This window comes from Lineus longissimus, chromosome 17 (assembly GCF_910592395.1).
Source record: "Lineus longissimus chromosome 17, tnLinLong1.2, whole genome shotgun sequence".
Classification (NCBI taxonomy): domain Eukaryota; kingdom Metazoa; phylum Nemertea; class Pilidiophora; order Heteronemertea; family Lineidae; genus Lineus; species Lineus longissimus.
The window spans coordinates 8,037,460-8,054,997 of record NC_088324.1 but is presented as its reverse complement, the minus strand read 5'-3'; the positions used below and the strand labels follow the sequence as shown (position 1 = coordinate 8,054,997).

Sequence of the window (17,538 nt, the reverse complement as noted above, 5' to 3'; positions counted from 1 at the left end):
CATATCATTAAATAACAAGAACATGTGGGATTTGTTTACAAGTTGAAATTTGAAAATTTGTTCTCAGAAATCATCGCTGATGTCTAAGGAAATGAATTCATTTCGACAAAAAGATGTTATTCTGAAATGTGAACCATTTGTGCACGTGTTGACATCAAAGGAGAGGGAAGACAGATGTGAACAATGCTTCCAGAGGTGATTTTAGTCGAAAAATCGTTGTGTACAGGGTGTCCCAGAAAATGGGGGTGCCTGACAGAAAAACGATAATGCAGGTTTCCTCTTCGTTTTGGCCGAGACCCACAAAGTTAAAGGAACACTAACAAATATTTCATTGCATTGAAACCAATTAATGTTAAAAAAATATTCAAAAAATGTTGGTCGTTTTTAATTTCATGTTTTTGCTGCTTGATAATTTTTCGCCTTGCCACCAGAAAATGGAGACGAGGCCCTCAGCAATAGGTCTTCACAGTCAAAGACACCCAACAAGTACTCTTATTACCAAGAGCGTCTTACCCACTCTTCTTTCAGGCAGAAAAAGCTCCTGAAATGCTCTGCTTGTAAAGTGGTCAGATACTGTGATAAATCTTGTCAGGTAGGTCGTCGTCGTCGTTGTCAGTATGTTTGGCCGGGCTTGAGACTTGTCAGAGTAATTGCAGAAGTTCAGCTGAAATGACCCTAAGTACAAGCCTGCAGTCTTTAAGTCTTACATTCTGATCCTGCATTTAAAAAGGCAGCCCCCACTTAACTTCATAATGCTACCACTTGTACATATGCATACATTCTCAATTGCAGCGACAGTGTTGGGACATCCACAAGTTGGAATGCAAGTGTTTCCAGAACGTGGCTCCAAAAGTCCCAACGGAGAGTGTGCGAGTCTTGTTGCGTTTGATCCTTAAATACCAGGTGAGTGTGTCTCCATTGGAGGTGCCATGCAATATGAATAGATTCGGAAATGGTAGTCTGTTAATTGCGCAGTGCTAAAGGTTGGCAAATGAGCTCACTTTCAGTTACCGGAAAACTGCTGCCAAACTGGAAGTTGAACTTTTTGCACCTTTTAAAAATTGGCTTTTGTTAGTGGTTGAGTGTTATTTCATCGCTATTATTATCACTTATCATTTACCTTTCAGAAGGGACATTTCAAATCACTTGACAGCCCGAAGTTGAGATGCTTTGATGATTTTCTAGACCGTAAGTATTCTGAGTTTACCGTACCAGTAAGTTTCTCAAACAGACTTGATGTGTTGCCGGCTGTGCTGTCTGCTAAGGTTATCATAATCTGCCTAGGGCCCCCACTGTCAGGTCATCAAGAGGAAACCCGTCCTCACAATACATTTTCTTAGCATTCGATGAAAACATTTTATGACTTTATACTACAGAACCAGGGCTATGTCTCTTAAAGACCAGCAGTCATCTCTTGTTCCTCCCTTGATCCCATTGATGCATTGTTTGACCATGTGGCCAGTCTCTCGGTGTCCCAGTATGGGCATTTTGAAGGACATGCTCTATTGCCTCGCACTGGTACCTTCCGGACTTGGCCATGTTCATCTTCTTGAGGTGGGTCTGAAGTCTGCAGTGGCCTGTTCTGAGACGAATATGGCTACAAACATGGGTAAAACATTAATGATATCGAAAGATATGAAAGAGTTCCAGGAAAAGTTTTTTTGAAAAATATGGCGGAAAATCTCAGTTTCAAGCAGCTGTATGAAAGTAACTTAGGCAGGGTTCTCGCAGGACCCAGGAACAAGGAGGTAGTGTTGAACACACTTGGTGAGAAAAATTGGGTAAAATCTTTGAGGAATGAGGACGATTAAATTTCAGATCTGGAAGATATGAAGAAGGATGAAGAAAGAATAGAACAGTTTATGGACCTCCAGATCACATTACGAGCTTTCGTTAACAGAGTTGTTGATCTGCCTCCTCTCGAGTACATCTTCCTGTTGTTTGCCAGGGTGAGTTTTTCTGCTGCATCCATCTTCTCCTGGAGGAGGTTCATAACCTAGTGGTTAACACTGCTGGCTACCACACAATAGGGCCCGGGTTCGATCCTGGGGAAAGTCTACTCCTGGAGGAAGCTCATGCCTAGTGGTTAACACTGCTGGCTACCACACAATAGGGCCCGGATTCGATCCTTGGGACAGTCTTCTCCTGGAGGAGGTTCATGCCTAGTGGTTAACACTGCTGGCTACCACGAGGCTCATGCCTAGTGGTCAACACTGCTGGCTACCACGCAATAGGGCCCGGGTTCAATCCCGGGGACAACCCAGGATTGTACTTCTGGATGAACCGCTGTGGCCTTCATAGAACTGAATTTTCCAGGTCTTCATGGTCCTATGAAAAACCCAAGTAGCTTGCAACGGACTATGGCGCGCTTGCAATAATAAAATTTTGAATAGGAATGTGTATTGTCGGTAAAAAGTTTCCTGTTGGCCAATGTGACGTTCTTTGATATTTCATGAATCTGACCTGTTCATTTCAGATGTGTATCAACAGCTTCAGTATAACAGATGGAGAAATGCAGCCGATGGGAGTCGGAATCTACCTCAGGTCAGTGAAAAAATAAAAAAATTGGGGGGTTGAATCTAAAATCTGAAATTGACTACAATACTGGTTATCATCCTACTTTACAGTTTAACCCTGGGCTGGCCAGAAAGTTTTCAATAGACCTAGTTGAGCTGCTCAATCAGCCCTACAATTTGAGCATTTCTGGCCGGTACCCGTTAGTGCACCAGGGTGGAGTGAGGCAAGTTGGACAAAGAGACATGTCTACAGTCTCACGCCAACTGTGTGGATCAAACCAGGAACCTCTTGACCACTGGTCGAAAGTCCAAGCCACTACACCACAGGGGCAACAGTGTAATAAGATGGAGAGATACAGCCGATAGGTGTTTGGATCTAACTTAGGTCAGTTTAACCCAGAATTAATAAAGAATAATCTTTGTTAATAGCATTCCGCGATAATGACGTCACTGCAGCTGCTGCCCTCTATTTCCCCATAGCTGAATTACAGGCAATGTCGGACAAACATGCGGTTTCGTAATGGATTCAGGCTTTCTAACTAGGGCAGTTAGATTCAATCTGGCACATGTCCGAGTGTTGGAAATACTACATAATTGTTCTGAATATTTCTCTCTCTGACTCTATGGTATCATTCATGCTAAAAACAATGCAGGGTCAAAGATAATTGACTTTGAAATAAGCTCAAATGCATAGAAATAAGTGTCGATGTCCGACTGTCACATGACTAAAACGTCATCAATATCTTATTCAAATGACCTTGTGAGCTATAAATAGTAACGTTGCGGAATGCTATTCTTGATAAAGACTAGTCTTTTGTGATTCTTGCTGTAACCAAGTATAGATAAGTCCATACTTGGTGTACTGTAAGAGATAGAAAGATTGTGCATACATTCGAAATTAACACTGACAGTGTAAATCATTCGTAGTCCGAGATTAGTCGGAAGAGAATAATCATCTTGTCAACTCACTTGCTTTCACTGAAACTTTCAGTGCCTCTATATTGGACCACTCGTGTCATCCTGATGCAGTGGTGACCTTCACTGGTACGACGCTTGAAGTTCGGGCGCTCCGGGACATACCTCATGCAGATATATCAAAGGTATGGCAATTCATGTTTTTGGTCAGTAGCATATGTGACCCGCCATGACAGAACAAGTCGCATGTCGCTCTGAGCTTGACAGGTCGAGACGGACTGGTTGTTCATTTCACTGTTGTTTGCCTTTTGTGACATCTGAGTACATCAATTTCTTCTATTATATCCTGGTGTCATTTCAGGCTCATCTTCTGTGCGACATGTGACTCATTTTGTCATGCTGGGTCACATATTTTTTCAGCAGTTTCTATTTTAAAGGTACATCAATTCAGGGTTCAATGATATCACAGCCTGCACATGACCATCCTCGAATTCCGGGGTCAGTCGCTTGCCCCTCCTATTGCACACATCACTGACCTTCACTCCGCTCAGTCAAAACAGCTCTTACTTCTTTCCTAGCAACATGGAAGCTAATGGGTCCACTCAGGGCATGAGTTCATTTAGTGTCAGGTGAAAGGCCCTGAAGGTCAGGATGGCATATGATTGGGTCATGTCAGTCATAATGTCGGACTGTGTTGGCAGTCACGGAAGAATGTCATCAATAAATCTAGTCCTGGACTTCACAGGAGCGTGCTATTGTAGTGACTCCTCACCACATGTGCTAGGGAGTGTTTGCTGAATAAACAAGCCAACGTTTGGTACCCCATCCATTCAGTATATTTCTTATCCAGGTACGAATTAGTTACATCGAGCTGCTTGCTCCACGGGAAGAACGACGCGCAGCACTCAAGAGATATTACTTCAGATGTGACTGTACGAGATGTCTTGACGACAATTTGGTAAGTACAAAAAGTTTACGTCTGTAAATTGGGGAGTCCCAGCTGCAATTGACCAACATGTATAAAAATGCACGGGCACTCTGATTTCGCCACATCCCCAAATATACATCTGCTTGTCAAAGTAGCTTCTTGAAGGTTTCAACATTTGGACTCGGGAGCCTGAATTCGGACTCGCAGAGAAACATTTATAAAAATGCACAGGCACTCTGATTTCGCCACATCCCCAAATATACATCTGCTTGTCAAAGTATCTTCTTGAAGGTTTCTAAATTTGGACTCGGGAGACTGAATTCGGACTCGCAGAGTTTCTGAATTAGGGGACGTTTGTAAATAAAGACTCACACCAAACTGAGTCGTGACAAAGCACTGAAGAAGAAACGCGGCAAAATGAGTGATGTAATAGTTTATTTTTCCTACACGTACCTAAAGGCACTCCAAGTGAGCTTGTGCTTGAGCAAGAAGAGACACTAGGATATTACAGTAGAACCCCTCTATCAAGGACACCCTTGGTACTGGCGAATGCTGTCCTTAATTGAGTGTCCTGATTACAGAGTTCAAGTTAAATGGAAACGATCAATTTGGGACCAAATAGATTCCTTGACCTCAATAGAAAGGTTGTCCTTATTAGAGGGACCTGTAGGATGTTTGGAGACATGGCCGGGCCAGTATCTCATAATGGTTCAAACTACCTTCTTGCCATCCCACAAATAAAAGAGCATAATATGTGATATCCCCAACCCCACGTGGCACCTTATGAGGTGTTCTGGAACTGACCTAAAACTTTACAATACAGACCCCAGCCTACAACAACCTCAAATAAATAAATAAATAAATAGCGACACAAATAGCTTCTCTAGGATAAACATAAACACAAGCATCTTATTCATTACAGGAGGATAAACATCTAAACATCACTAATAAACATAAACCATCTAATAAACAAATAAACAGAGAACTCGAGGAAGAAATTACCGCACAGCAAAAACCTAAGTACCCATTAATTTACCTAGAACGCATAAATTATTTGAATAACTTACTAATAAATTACTAATTGCATCAATATTCACTCTTTGATATGTCCGTCTTTAATTTCAAGGCTTTGACATTGCTACGCCCTGTAAGCTGTGCAAATGCTGTATGCACGAGGGATGTGACATTTGAACAGAACTGTACATGCAATGGAGCTTCTCAACAAATCATGAGCTCTGTTTTATCGATATGTGTCGTAATATCAAATAACCTTTCCAAAACTTCTAAGAACGGTCGAGTTAAAGGACTTCATATCAAAACCATGACTAGAAAATATCATGTTGTGTACATAAAAGTTCTAAAATTTCACATATGGCTGAAACAGTCTGGCTAGTCATATGTGGAAGTTCATATGTGACCCGCCATGACAAAACAGGTCGCATGTCGCTCTGAGCTTGACAGGTTGAGACAGACTGGTTGTTCATTTCACCATTGTCTGCCTTTTGTAAAATCGGAGCATATCAATTTCTTCTATTATGTCCTGGTGTCATTTTAGGCTCATCTTCTGTGTGACATGAGACTCATTTTGTCGTGGTGGGTCACATATGAGTTTTTGCATTTGTTATAAGGCCAAAGAATTGAAGAGTGATATCTCTCTTCGTGGACTTCTTGATACTGGAAATTCGACGCTGATATCACTTTTCTTCATAAGGGCGGAATTTTTCAACCCAGGAGCCAGCCGTTCATTCACCTCTTTCATCAAGACTGTCAGACACCCAGGTTTTGTTGCAGAGCTGGTACAGCCGTACTGTATCCCTGTCCGGTTCCGTCACCGCCAGAAGTCCGGTATCCGAGATTGCTACACCGGTTGGTCCTGTCAAATCTTTCTTTTTCGCTAATAAGTTATGGACGGTTTCGTTCTCTGTGTCTATGATCATCAGCATCCCGTTGTTGCTGTCCGCAGCGATGACGTACCCGTCACGGTGGATGCATAGTCCCTTTAAGGACGCTTTATCGTGTGGCGGTTTATACTTTGCAACCGCCTCGCAACCGCTTGTGAATTTCGTGATACAGTTGTCGCCGATGTCCGACACGTATATGTTGTCATGGCGATCTATGGCGACCTGGCAGGTTCCATAGCAACTGACGCCCTTGTTGTCATGGAGATTAGACTCGGCTAGCAACGTGCCGTCGCTGGAGAACACGGCGATCGTATTCTTGAAGAAATCCGTGACGACGTACTGTCCTTTCTGGTCAATGGCGATCCCACACGGGCAACAGAAGTCACCAAACTGGAGATACTTCTTACCCCAACGGTCGTAGACTTTGACGCATCGGTCCATCGCGTCTGTCACGATGATTTTACCATCATCCGTCGTCGCGATGGCGCGCGGCTTCAAAACACCTTCGCCGATTGTGCGGACGTAGTTACCCTCCAGGTCGTAGATCTGTAACCGGTTGTTCTCCGTATCCGTGACGACGATCTGACTGTCCGGCAGGAATGCGATATCGCGCGGGAAACACTGCTCGCCGGTCCAGATGTTGGTCGTGGTAAACTTACACAAGAAGATCAGCTTACAGCTCTCCAAGACCGACATGGGAGTGGGCGATGATTCTTCATTCGCGTTCATACTCAAGCTGACGTTTTCGATCTTTCCCAATTTGACGGCTTTCCGCGCCGGGACAAATTTAGTAATCGTGACGCAGTCGGAGAAACCGAAGTTTTCCAGGCAATGCTCCTCGAGGACGATGTTGATTTTCAAACTCAGATCCTTGTATGATTTCAGAATCTCTCGTTCATTTTCTCCATCGAGTAATTTTTTCGTCGAGAGGAAAAGTTTCTGCAACGCACTGTGGTAACTGTCCAAGTTGTCTTTCTTCTGATGCATCTGCGCGATACTCTTGTTATAGTCTGTTTCTAGTTTGGTTAGCAATTGGGCCTCACGTTTTCGTAACGCCAAGGTCAATTCACGCGTGCGCATTTTGACGAGTTCTGTCGACTCGGAAAAGATGTTGGCGATCTGTGCCTCGATGTCGTCAATGCTGTGGACGAATTGTTGGATTTCCGAGACCTTCTCCTCCAAACACGAGACGCGGTCCTTGAGTCCGTCTTTGCACTGGCCGACCCCCGTCGCCAGGTCGGCGATGTCATGACCCGAATGTTCGCCGAGTATCGTACAGCATGAACAAATGGCCATGCGACACTCGCAACAAAAATATTGCACGTTTTCCATGACGTGTTTGGAACAGGTGAGATTTAAGTTCGACACTTGGAGTAAGTCGAATTTGCGATGTTTCTGTAAGAGGGCGCTGCTGTCGTGTTTTAAGACGCAGCCGGAGCAGAGGTATTTCGTACATTCGATACAATACGTCACAGCGGTGATGTGGCGTTGCGTGATCTTACAAATGTCGCATTTCTTCCTCGAAACGTCGCGTGCGTCCACGTGCTGGATCTTCTGGAGTAACTCGGAGATCCGTGAGACTTTGAAATCGTTCGGGAAGCCGGCGACGCCATTGGACGGCACCATAGTCCGAGACCGGCAGGTCGGGCAGGATATCATATCGTACAGCGCGAAGGCACCGTCGGTGTGCTCGAATTTCTGCGCGTCGTGTAGTCCTTCGAGGCAAGGCGCACAGAACGTGTGCAGGCACGGCAACGTTTTGGGATTCTGGAGCGTATCATAGCAGATGGAGCACTTGAGGAGATCGTCAATGTCTTCGTTGTGCGGGCCGGCGTCTGCTTCCAAAATTACTGCAGTTGCCATGGTTACTTCCTTCGTGGGTGGTCAATCTGGATGTATAAAATAGAGATATCTTTTATGATTTTGTGACATTTGGGAACGTTTTTCCACTTTTGGTCCGATTGGGTGTTTGTGTCCCTTGCTTGTTTCGGATTCTGAAATTTGAAAAATATCGTTGGGGGATTAAAAAGTTTCAAAAAGACATATGATCAGGAATTTAAAAATCTAATGAGGCGAGATATGCAGGCCTTTAGTAGCACTCTTTACAGACCAGTTCATACAGATGCCCCTCCCCCTTGTTGAAAAGAGGCAAATCGTTTCATTTCCTAATTTGACAATTGGAGGGTTAATAAGTTTTTCACACATATGGGCTGTGCTATGTAAATAAAACCAATATGAATATTTCATGTAAAACCAGCTTTGCGGACAAATCCCATCATGTCACACCTTTCTTGTCATTGTCATCTGATTGTGAAAATAGAAACCACTTTGAAAGGTGTCACTGCCCCTAATGGCCGTGGCATTGTTCCGAGCTTTCGGCACGTTCCAGGGGGTCCCCGATCACCATGATGATGATGATGCTAATAATAGCCCACAGACAGCTATAGTCTGGGTCATAAGTAATAGCCCGCGACGCATTTGGGGCCTGGAGCGCAAACCATTGTTTAGGTCACGTTTGGGTCACAGGGATTAGTTTTGATATCGTTTTATGGGTGGGTAAGGTAAATAGAAATGAAAGTCATACACAATGCCATAGTAGAGTTATCATGCATGCCAATTTGCTGTTATCTAATCGAACACATTTATTTGCTTGCAAACGCCAAAAATACTGTGGACATTTACTTTTGATGTAGACTGTAGTAAGATTTTGGAATCCCCTGGAGTGGATCGGGATTTAAACTTTGATGCATGACCTACACATTACAACTAAATAACAGTGTCCTAATTTAAAATCCCATTCACTTTGACGTTTACGTGCTCGAGCAAGGCGCTTGAATAAACAAACGACACCTATTCGTTTAGAAGTTTACATTAAATGTTATAAAATGTTATGGTTAGTCAGCTTTGTCTCGGTTTAGATAAACAGAAAGTCATTGGTCAATCTTTAAACCCTACAGACCATTAAATTGGGCTGAGGATGGCCCCCGACTGTGTGGCTTAGGCCTTGTACAAAATATTTGACTCGTGCTTTCCTTAAAGGGACAATCTAGACAGCAGCTAGGCAGGCAAGGTAAAGTTACACAAAGCCGCCAATCTCACATCTCACAGTCGGTCGAAATGATTCACGCTTGTACCAGGGATACATTTAGTGCTAATTCTGACATGACCAAGGGCCCTTACTGTGTATACAAGTCACTTGAAGATGGCCAAATAAGCCTCTCTCCTCCTGCCTATAGCCCCCCCCCTTAAAGGCAAAGTTTAAATCATTATATATATTTGCCCTTGCTGGTTTTGGCCCAATCGCCCCCCTCGAAATCTGTTTCAAGGGGGTCCATGTTATCACTTCTTTTCCTGATAACAATCATGATATAGGCTGAGGTTTCGAGTCAGCTTTGTTAAGACAATGAAATGGTATTGGCCTGAATTCCTTTGACTGCGAGGAGAGGGATAAAAACATACATTTTTTGTTACCAGATGTGTGTCATCTGTGCCATATGCAACCCAAGGGTTACCATGGAAACCTGTGTTACACATGTAATCATGTGGGACTTGACCATCTGGTTGCACCTGGCACTGCCTGGGAAAATGGGTAATAATATATATGTGTTTTCATTCTGATGGAAAAATGTTATGTAAGTTGTTGTCACAAATGTTTGTATGAAAGCTTGGCTACATGCATGCTTGACACAAAATTCATTCAACAATAGAACCTTTCTTTATAGGACACCCTTTCGGCTGAAAAATGCTGTCCTTAATAAGGAGGTGTCCTGATCAGAGAGGTCAAATTGAATAAATTGAACAATCTGGGACCAAACATTAGTGTCCATAATAGAGTGGGTGTCCAGCCAACAGAGGTGTCCACACTAAGGGAGATTTTACTGCAGGGCTTTTCCAGTACTATGTGCAGCTTTGTGGGACATCGGCCTGTGACGGGTTGCTCAGCGAATGAAAAGATCTTTGCTCTGTGGCGCACTGGGTACACTACAGTGTTTCCAAGGTTTCTAGTTGTGAATCCACCCTTTTATTTCACAACAATCGCGGCTGAATGGTCTGCTTGTTCACCAAGGCAATACCTGCACCATCGAATTGTTTACCTGGTCATATTCTGATAATCATTGTCAAGACATGCCAGACACGAAAAAAAACAACCCCTAAATCACTTGAATGTTGACACTCGGTATAATTTATTAGCTGAAATATTTACTAAGCATGCTAGGTCCCATCCAGGCTGTGCTAATGAGACCATGTTTGTCAAGTTTGTCCTGATCAAATTTTATCTCTCGATATGTATTTATTAGGCCTGATCATACATACAGTTGAACCTCTCTATAACTCCCTTTGGACTGACAATTGCTGTCCTTAGTCGAGAGGTGTCCTGATTACAGAGGTCAAAATGAATGGAAAAGATCAATTCTGGACAAAAATCAGTGTCTCTAATAGAGAGGGCATCCTGCTTACAGATCTGTCTGCTAAATGAGGTTCCACGGTACTCTGAAATCTCACCTATAAGGTCATTTTCAAAGTGTCTAAATTCCTAATTGGTGAAAACTTGTAAAGGACAGTTAAGTTAACAGTCCTTGTCCATGACACAGCCACACCAATATGTCTCTGCAATTTGATATAAATACACTTCCTTACATTCCAAAAAGAGATCTTATAGAGGTGATGGTGGAGTATTTACCTCCAAGTATGTATATATCATACCTGCAATGTTTACTTTGAGAGATATCACCAGATATCACCATGTGTTATTTGATTTGTTAATTGATTGGTTTTATTACTGATCACGTGTCATTGTGTTCACGTGTCCAGTTCAATAACGTGGATTCCATCTTCCACGTCCTCTGTCCAAGGAAGGTCACAGCATTTGCTATAGGCCTACCTTGCCTCATGGTGAAGAAAAGTGACTTGTCCATGAGCACACTCCAGATGACCAATTGATAAGATAGCCATGTGACCTGCCCGAGGTCACACTGTAGGTGATCCATCACCCTTACAATACTGGTAGTAATCTGGCAGATGAAAACTTATTTGAATATAAAATCCTGCCCCCCTCTTGCCACGCCCCTGACCAAGTATCTAAACCTACCTTGATGTACCTAGGCCAAGAGAAAAAATCTAAATCCATGAAATTAAAAAAATTTGATGGAAGCCCTGTATTAAATACTGTCCACTGTCCAATGTTCAGTGTCACGTAGATGGACTCCTGACATGGACTTCACACTCATGTTGTGCCATGTCCAGCCAGTAGGACCACCTATCGCGTTGAAATGTCGTAACCATGTCAACATGACTTGTACAAAACGACATCCAAATTGATTCTGTCTACTCAAGGTGTTCTGTAACACTATTATCAGTGGGTACTCAATCGATACTCGTCAATACTCGTGTGATTAGCGCGGAATTATCAATTATCGAAATGCATTTTGAGTGAGTAATGACAGATTCATTGATGACGGTTAATGAGCCCGGTTCGAACAAAATCGATGATGATAGGATGTCATTCAAAATCATGGATAATTTTACTGTCCTGGTCAAAAGTTGCATTTCTGTTCATTGTACGTCTGCACACCTTGACCTGCCCCCCCCCCCCCCCCGCGCCCTGTTCAGTAGCAGTAGTGGGCCTACTGGAAATGGTTGGCCTGTTTATTGAAAAGATAAGACATAAACTCATGTCCGTATCAGCCTCCAAGGACACAATAAGGTTCAAACACACCATTTTCATCATTTATTAAGATACTAATCAGTTCTTACCAGTGACCTCTCCCAACCTGTCATAAACACGAGATTCGGCATCAATCAGCGGCAATACATCAATCATTTAGTAATCACATTCACGCAATGCCGCAGTCAAGAAAGAGATTACTGTTTATTTTTTTGTCACTGTTTTCAAAATGAAGGTACAATACTATGAGATTACTGTTTATTTTTTGTCACTGTTTTCAAAATGAAGGTACGATATTTCGAGATTCTTTTGGGTATCACAACTGCACAAGGGACATGTGAAAAAACCGCATTCAATATAATTATCCGTACTTTGATCGAATTGAGCTAAGCTTGGCTGTTGGAGTGGCTGAGTGGAAACATAAGCCCCTGTCACCTCTGAGGTCCCTGGTTCAATTCCTGGTCGGTCCCGGTACACTCATGTGATAAAAAGGGCGACTGCCTTCAACAGTGTAGGTTTCCTCCTACTTTACGTTCAGTTACCCGATATTGTTTATAGAGCTAGTAATGTCCTAGATGACACTCAGCTCACTACTCAATATCTTAATCACAGGTGGACTATGCCTTTAAAGGGGTACGCCATTCATATGTACTGGTGGGCCAGGAAAATAGAAATGCAGTTATACACAATGCCGTAGTGCTGGAAATTTTCAAAGTCAATTACAAATTTCAAATTTTTTATGAATGGCATAGGCCTTTTAACTATCAAATCTGTGCTTAGATTAGAGAAAAATATGCTCCACCTGATGTGTCTTACCTAGCGCAATTTCAGTTCAGCACCTCTGCTACTGTGGATGCTCCATCCTCCAGTCCAGGGGCGCGCCGGGTCCCAGTGAAATCCTCCTCTGAAAGTAAATCCTTCCTTGGCTCTTTAAGAGATGCAGATGCACATAGCGTATTGAGCATCTGCTCCTATGATGTGGCATGCATGTGTAACACGAGACGAGCCCCTCGGGAGCCGCAGCTGTTTAACACTCAATACTCATTCCATAGCCTGGGGTGCGTGCAGTCCTGGTTTGTCAAACTCTCGATCTCATTGTCCCATTGTCCTCAGATCCTGACTATAATTTGCGACATCTAATCATGAATTTGTTCCTGTTTTGTGCAACGATCTTCCTCCTGTGTCAAAAAATGACCCGTCACTTTGGCACTCGGCATGAATAATAAACGATCGAGATTTCTGGTGCATGGATTACTACATTACTACTGCACGCACGCCAGGTGTAGGTTTACCTGGATTCAGGCTCTTCCATGATTTGGCTTCACCCCTCTTAAAAGCTCTCAAAAGCTCTGCTAACAGCCTGCAGATTGTAATAAATGGGGGTCGGGAGGGTGAATACTTGATAGAATAGCCCATTCATGTCAGCTAACGTACACATGCGGACTAAGCAAATATACATGTATTATTCGCGCAAATGTTTAGCATGGATTTATCACAATACAATGCTATATTGAACATGAATATTTAGCACAATGTTATCCATATGTTATGCGAACATTTCTCATTAGGAGACCTCGATGCTAACTCTTTATAACATTTATGAATTAAAAAGCATTTGTGAACTATTATGGTTTAAATAAGAGTACAAGTTCCTTTTCATTATACAGAGAGCTGATTACGCTCATTAAAAGTTTTACCATCATAGAATTTTCCTTCGGTATTAATAAACCTCATTTTTTCGCCAGCCTTGTATTTTGCAGGTGTCAGCTAGATAGGCAATATCAAATTATCCAAAGTCCCCAGTAGGTGTCCCTCCAATCTTCCAGTACGTCAAAACTAATCGCGCTTGTCAAGATATAGAAGTGCATATCAGTCACCAAAAGATGGCCAATTTAACCCCTCTGCTCCTGCCTATATTCCCCCTTTAAACACTGACAGCTCTTGTCGAAAAATTCAAAATATTGTTGTCTTGTGCCTTTTTCAGGATGATCTGATGCTGTGTTCGAGGTGCACCACCAAGTCATGTGAGGAAGTGATACTCTCCGCTACGGGTAAGATTCAATTGGCTTCAGAAGTAATGTCATCGTCCTTTTGTGCTGCTGTGACAAAAAACTGCTCCTCAGTTTAATTTCAGGACCCAAATCGATTTCCAGGTTGAAGATTTGTTAATCAAATAAAAAGCTGTTTTTATTGGAACCCTTTGATTTGGGTGGAGGGGGGTCTGGAATGGGGCCAAATTTTTGTAATGCCTAATGGACATTTTTCGATGAAACTTGGCTCATTTGAAGAGATACATGAGAAAAAAATGTGTAAAGATTTCATCGAAATTCATCTGGAAATAAGCAGTACAGAGGTGAAAATGTCAAAACCTTCTCTTAAAGGGACTCTATAGATAGGAGCCTAATAGGTCAGATTAGGTTACTCAAGGTAGACGGAAGATATTCTTGCATTCTTGACGTAATTTGTTTTTTAGCAGTCTAAAATTTAAACGTCTCCTTCTATTTTCAGAAACATGTCCGGCGTGTAAAGCTATCTTCAGTGATGGCTACAGGAAGCAGAAACTCGTTGCTATAAACAGATGTAAGGAGGCGCTAAAAACTCTCAAAGATAACGAAGGTTTGTTTAAATTAACAGAGTTCTTCTTCTTTGATAAATTGTCTCTACAGGGTGAACCAAAGATGTGCCCCTGTCGAGTATAAAACACTGCCGCCCTGTCCCCAAACAGGTCTTGATTCTGTCTGTGAAACTTTTTGTACCACCCTGTAATAGGTGTCCTGGCAGCAGGTATGATGAAGTGTGAGGTGAAGCAAGAAACAGAAATCGTAAAAAAACTCAAAAATGAAACCTCCTGTTCAAAAGTGCCCTGCTTAATGTCCTTACTGATTGGATTTCAGAAACTGACCAAATTGCCCAAGCTCCTAGTGGCACAGGTAAAATTTTCTTCACAATTTCTATCTTACATCTTCTTCGCAACACCCTGTACATTCACAAACTATTTTTCAGAATCTTCGCAACACCCTCTACATTCACGAACTATTTTCAGAATCTTCGCAACACCCTGTACATTCACAAACTATTTTCAGAATCTTCGCAACACCCTGTACATTCACAAACTATTTTTCAGAATCTTCGCAACACCCTGTACATTCACGAACTATTTTTCAGAATCTTCAGAAGTGGTTGTGGTCAACCTCGCAGAGAAATGCCTCGAACACGTCAACACGATCCTGCCTCCTCGCAATATCTACGTGGTGAACATCCGTGAGAAGTTATTCGATGCGTTTATCAATCTAGGACAGTGGGAGAAGGCGTTGGAGTGTGGGTCGATGACTAGAGAACCTCAGAAGTAAGTGAAAATTTCTACGGCAAAGTTTTGTCTACCTCTAGGCCTACAGCGCTTATTCCTGATGTTGAACTTGAGGAGAAATACCTTGAGAACGTGAATGAGGTCGTGTCTCCTCTCAACATCTGCCTGGTAAACTTTCTTTTGAAGTTACTGTAAACTGGGAAATATTATTAGCGGTTTTGTGAAATTTTTGTGAACATTCCCGAGAACTTATTGGATGTATATATCAATCTCGGACAGTGGGAATAGGCCTCGGTACTAATTCCTAAGTATCGTCGAACATGATGAGAAATGCTTTGAACACATGAACTAGATCCCGCCTTCTCTCAACATCTATGTGGTGAACATTTATGAGAAGTAACTGGACGCGTGGATTAAAAATCGCTTGACTTACGTGGTGTGTTTCAGGCAATCAAAACAACAATGGAACCTCCCTTAGCGGACACCTCTCTATTAAGGACACTAGTTTTGCTCCCAAAATAGTTGTTGCCATTCAATTTGACCTCTCTATTCAGGACACCTCACTATTAAGGACAGCATTTGTCAGCCCGAGGGTGTCCTTAATAGAGAGGTTCTACTGTACTCTGCTTAATATCCATCCACCAGCAACCTGTCGACATCCTCAACACATCCAAGCAGTTTTCTCGACCGTTTCCAATTCTCAATATCCTCTTTCCTTTCCAGAACACCACTACTCCCCGAGTGCAGCCATAATGACGGCATCCACCTCATGAAGATCGGTAAAATCCAGTTATATCTCCAACACCTGGAGGGCGCTCTCCAATCACTTCAAGAGGTAAGTTATCTAGAGACTGATGAATTGTCACCTGGGAGTTGTCTGGAGGTTGTCGGCTGAGTACAGGGCACATGGGCCTCTTGTTGTATGAGAATTGGAATTGACAAATGTATCAAAATGTTCGATGGGATTTTACCCAGGTCTGTCTGAAAGCACGTTCTTCTTCCGGTCAAGTGCAGTACCTTCGCGGAGTAGTCTGGCACTGTCGGTTGAAATTTGTGTCTGTTTGATACTCCGTAAAATCTTTGTTTGTAAAAAAAAGGTGCAGATTAAATTAGTTTGAAAGGATAAGAGTTGGTGACTAGATGATCTGGTAGCCCTCCAGGTGGTGTTGGAATTGCTTCCAGCCGTTGTAAAGCCTGTTGGTAGACATGTTGTTAGGCCTGTCGTTCCATGTAGGGGCCATACCATCATCCCTTCAGCTCCATCCGCCTGTTTGTAAATACAAGAGGAAAAATGTTTTCACATCCTAACCAATCAAAAACTACATTACATTTTTCAGGCCGAGACCATCCTCGACGTCACACTTGGAAAATCACATCCGAAATATCGTGAATTAATGGATTTGATAAACGAGTCCCAGGAGGAAATGAGAGTGACATTGGAACATTCTGATGGAACGTGACAAAGTTCAATCGTGGATGAACATTCTGATGGAACGTGACAAAGTTCAATCGTGGATGAACATTCTGATGGAACGTGACAAAGTTCAATCGTGGATGAACATTCTGATGGAATGTGATAAAGTTCAATCGTGTATGTTGCTGCCTTTGGACATCTTCAAATACTTTGACGGTTCGCCTCAGAACATTTTCAAATACTTTGACTTCCTGCCTTGGACATTTTCAAATACTTTGACTTCCTGCCTTGGACATTTTCAAATACTTTGACTTCCTGTCTTTGGACATTTTCAAATACTTTGACTTCCTGCCTTGGACATTTTCAAATACTTTGACTTCCTGTCTTTGGACATTTTCAAATATTTGACTGTCTGCCTTCGAACATTTTCAAATACTCTGACAGTTTGCCTCCGAACATTTTCAATTACTTTGACTTTCTGCCATTGGACGACATTTTCAAATACTGATGTTTTTGAATCAGAATACATGTACCCCCGTAGATGTGTCTAACATGTGTCTGTTGCGGATTCGATTTGTAACATATTTCCTATGCATAGTAATCCATACTTTGGCAACTCTATAGAAAATTTATTAAAGAATATGAAAATTATCTTCAGCGTTGTTGGTGATATTTCCCCCCCTTATCAGAACTTTTGATATTATGAAGTTTCTGAGCGGATGGAGATGCAGACAGAATGCAAGGAAGCTGCTTTGTACACCAAAGGAAGGAGGAAGATCGTATAGTTGAATACAGAAAGTCCTCAGCATATTTTCAATGCCGGGGTATTTTTTTACCCTGTATCTGATGCAGTGGTCTATATCTACCTCTTCGACTGACCACAGTTGCTTGG

The 17,538-nt window shown here is 42.4% G+C and overlaps 2 protein-coding genes across 2 annotated transcripts; one reads left to right on the top strand and one right to left on the bottom strand.

Annotated features, from left to right (window-relative positions):
* The first annotated feature begins 33 nt into the window (after positions 1 to 33).
* LOC135501267 (histone-lysine N-methyltransferase SMYD3-like) lies at positions 34 to 17,279 on the top strand. The gene is made up of 14 exons (XM_064793292.1): positions 34 to 195; positions 529 to 592; positions 793 to 903; positions 1,128 to 1,188; positions 1,819 to 1,949; positions 2,477 to 2,544; positions 3,508 to 3,616; positions 4,282 to 4,389; positions 13,910 to 13,976; positions 14,434 to 14,541; positions 14,820 to 14,855; positions 15,091 to 15,271; positions 15,956 to 16,067; positions 16,570 to 17,279. Exons 1-14 carry the CDS (start codon positions 80 to 82, stop codon positions 16,690 to 16,692), a joined length of 1,395 nt encoding a protein of 464 aa, XP_064649362.1. The 5' UTR covers positions 34 to 79; the 3' UTR covers positions 16,693 to 17,279.
* Positions 4,778 to 13,266, bottom strand: LOC135501266 (tripartite motif-containing protein 2-like). Its single transcript, XM_064793291.1, has 2 exons — positions 12,742 to 13,266; positions 4,778 to 8,149 (listed from the first exon to the last, which is right to left on the bottom strand). The coding sequence occupies exon 2, from the start codon at positions 8,121 to 8,123 to the stop codon at positions 6,102 to 6,104; it is 2,022 nt and encodes a 673-aa protein (XP_064649361.1). The 5' UTR covers positions 8,124 to 8,149; positions 12,742 to 13,266; the 3' UTR covers positions 4,778 to 6,101.
* Positions 17,280 to 17,538: the final 259 nt, after the last annotated feature.

Bases quoted from the DNA above. Each gene is read 5' to 3' on its own strand.
- LOC135501267 (XM_064793292.1), top strand. From the start codon at position 80: ATGTCTAAGGAAATGAATTCATTTCGACAAAAAGATGTTATTCTGAAA. The intron at 1,189-1,818 runs GTAAGTATTCTG...ATTAAATTTCAG, and splicing joins CTTTGATGATTTTCTAGACC to ATCTGGAAGATATGAAGAAG. The intron at 14,856-15,090 runs GTAAAATTTTCT...ACTATTTTTCAG, and splicing joins CCAAGCTCCTAGTGGCACAG to AATCTTCAGAAGTGGTTGTG.
- LOC135501266 (XM_064793291.1), bottom strand. From the start codon at position 8,123: ATGGCAACTGCAGTAATTTTGGAAGCAGACGCCGGCCCGCACAACGAA.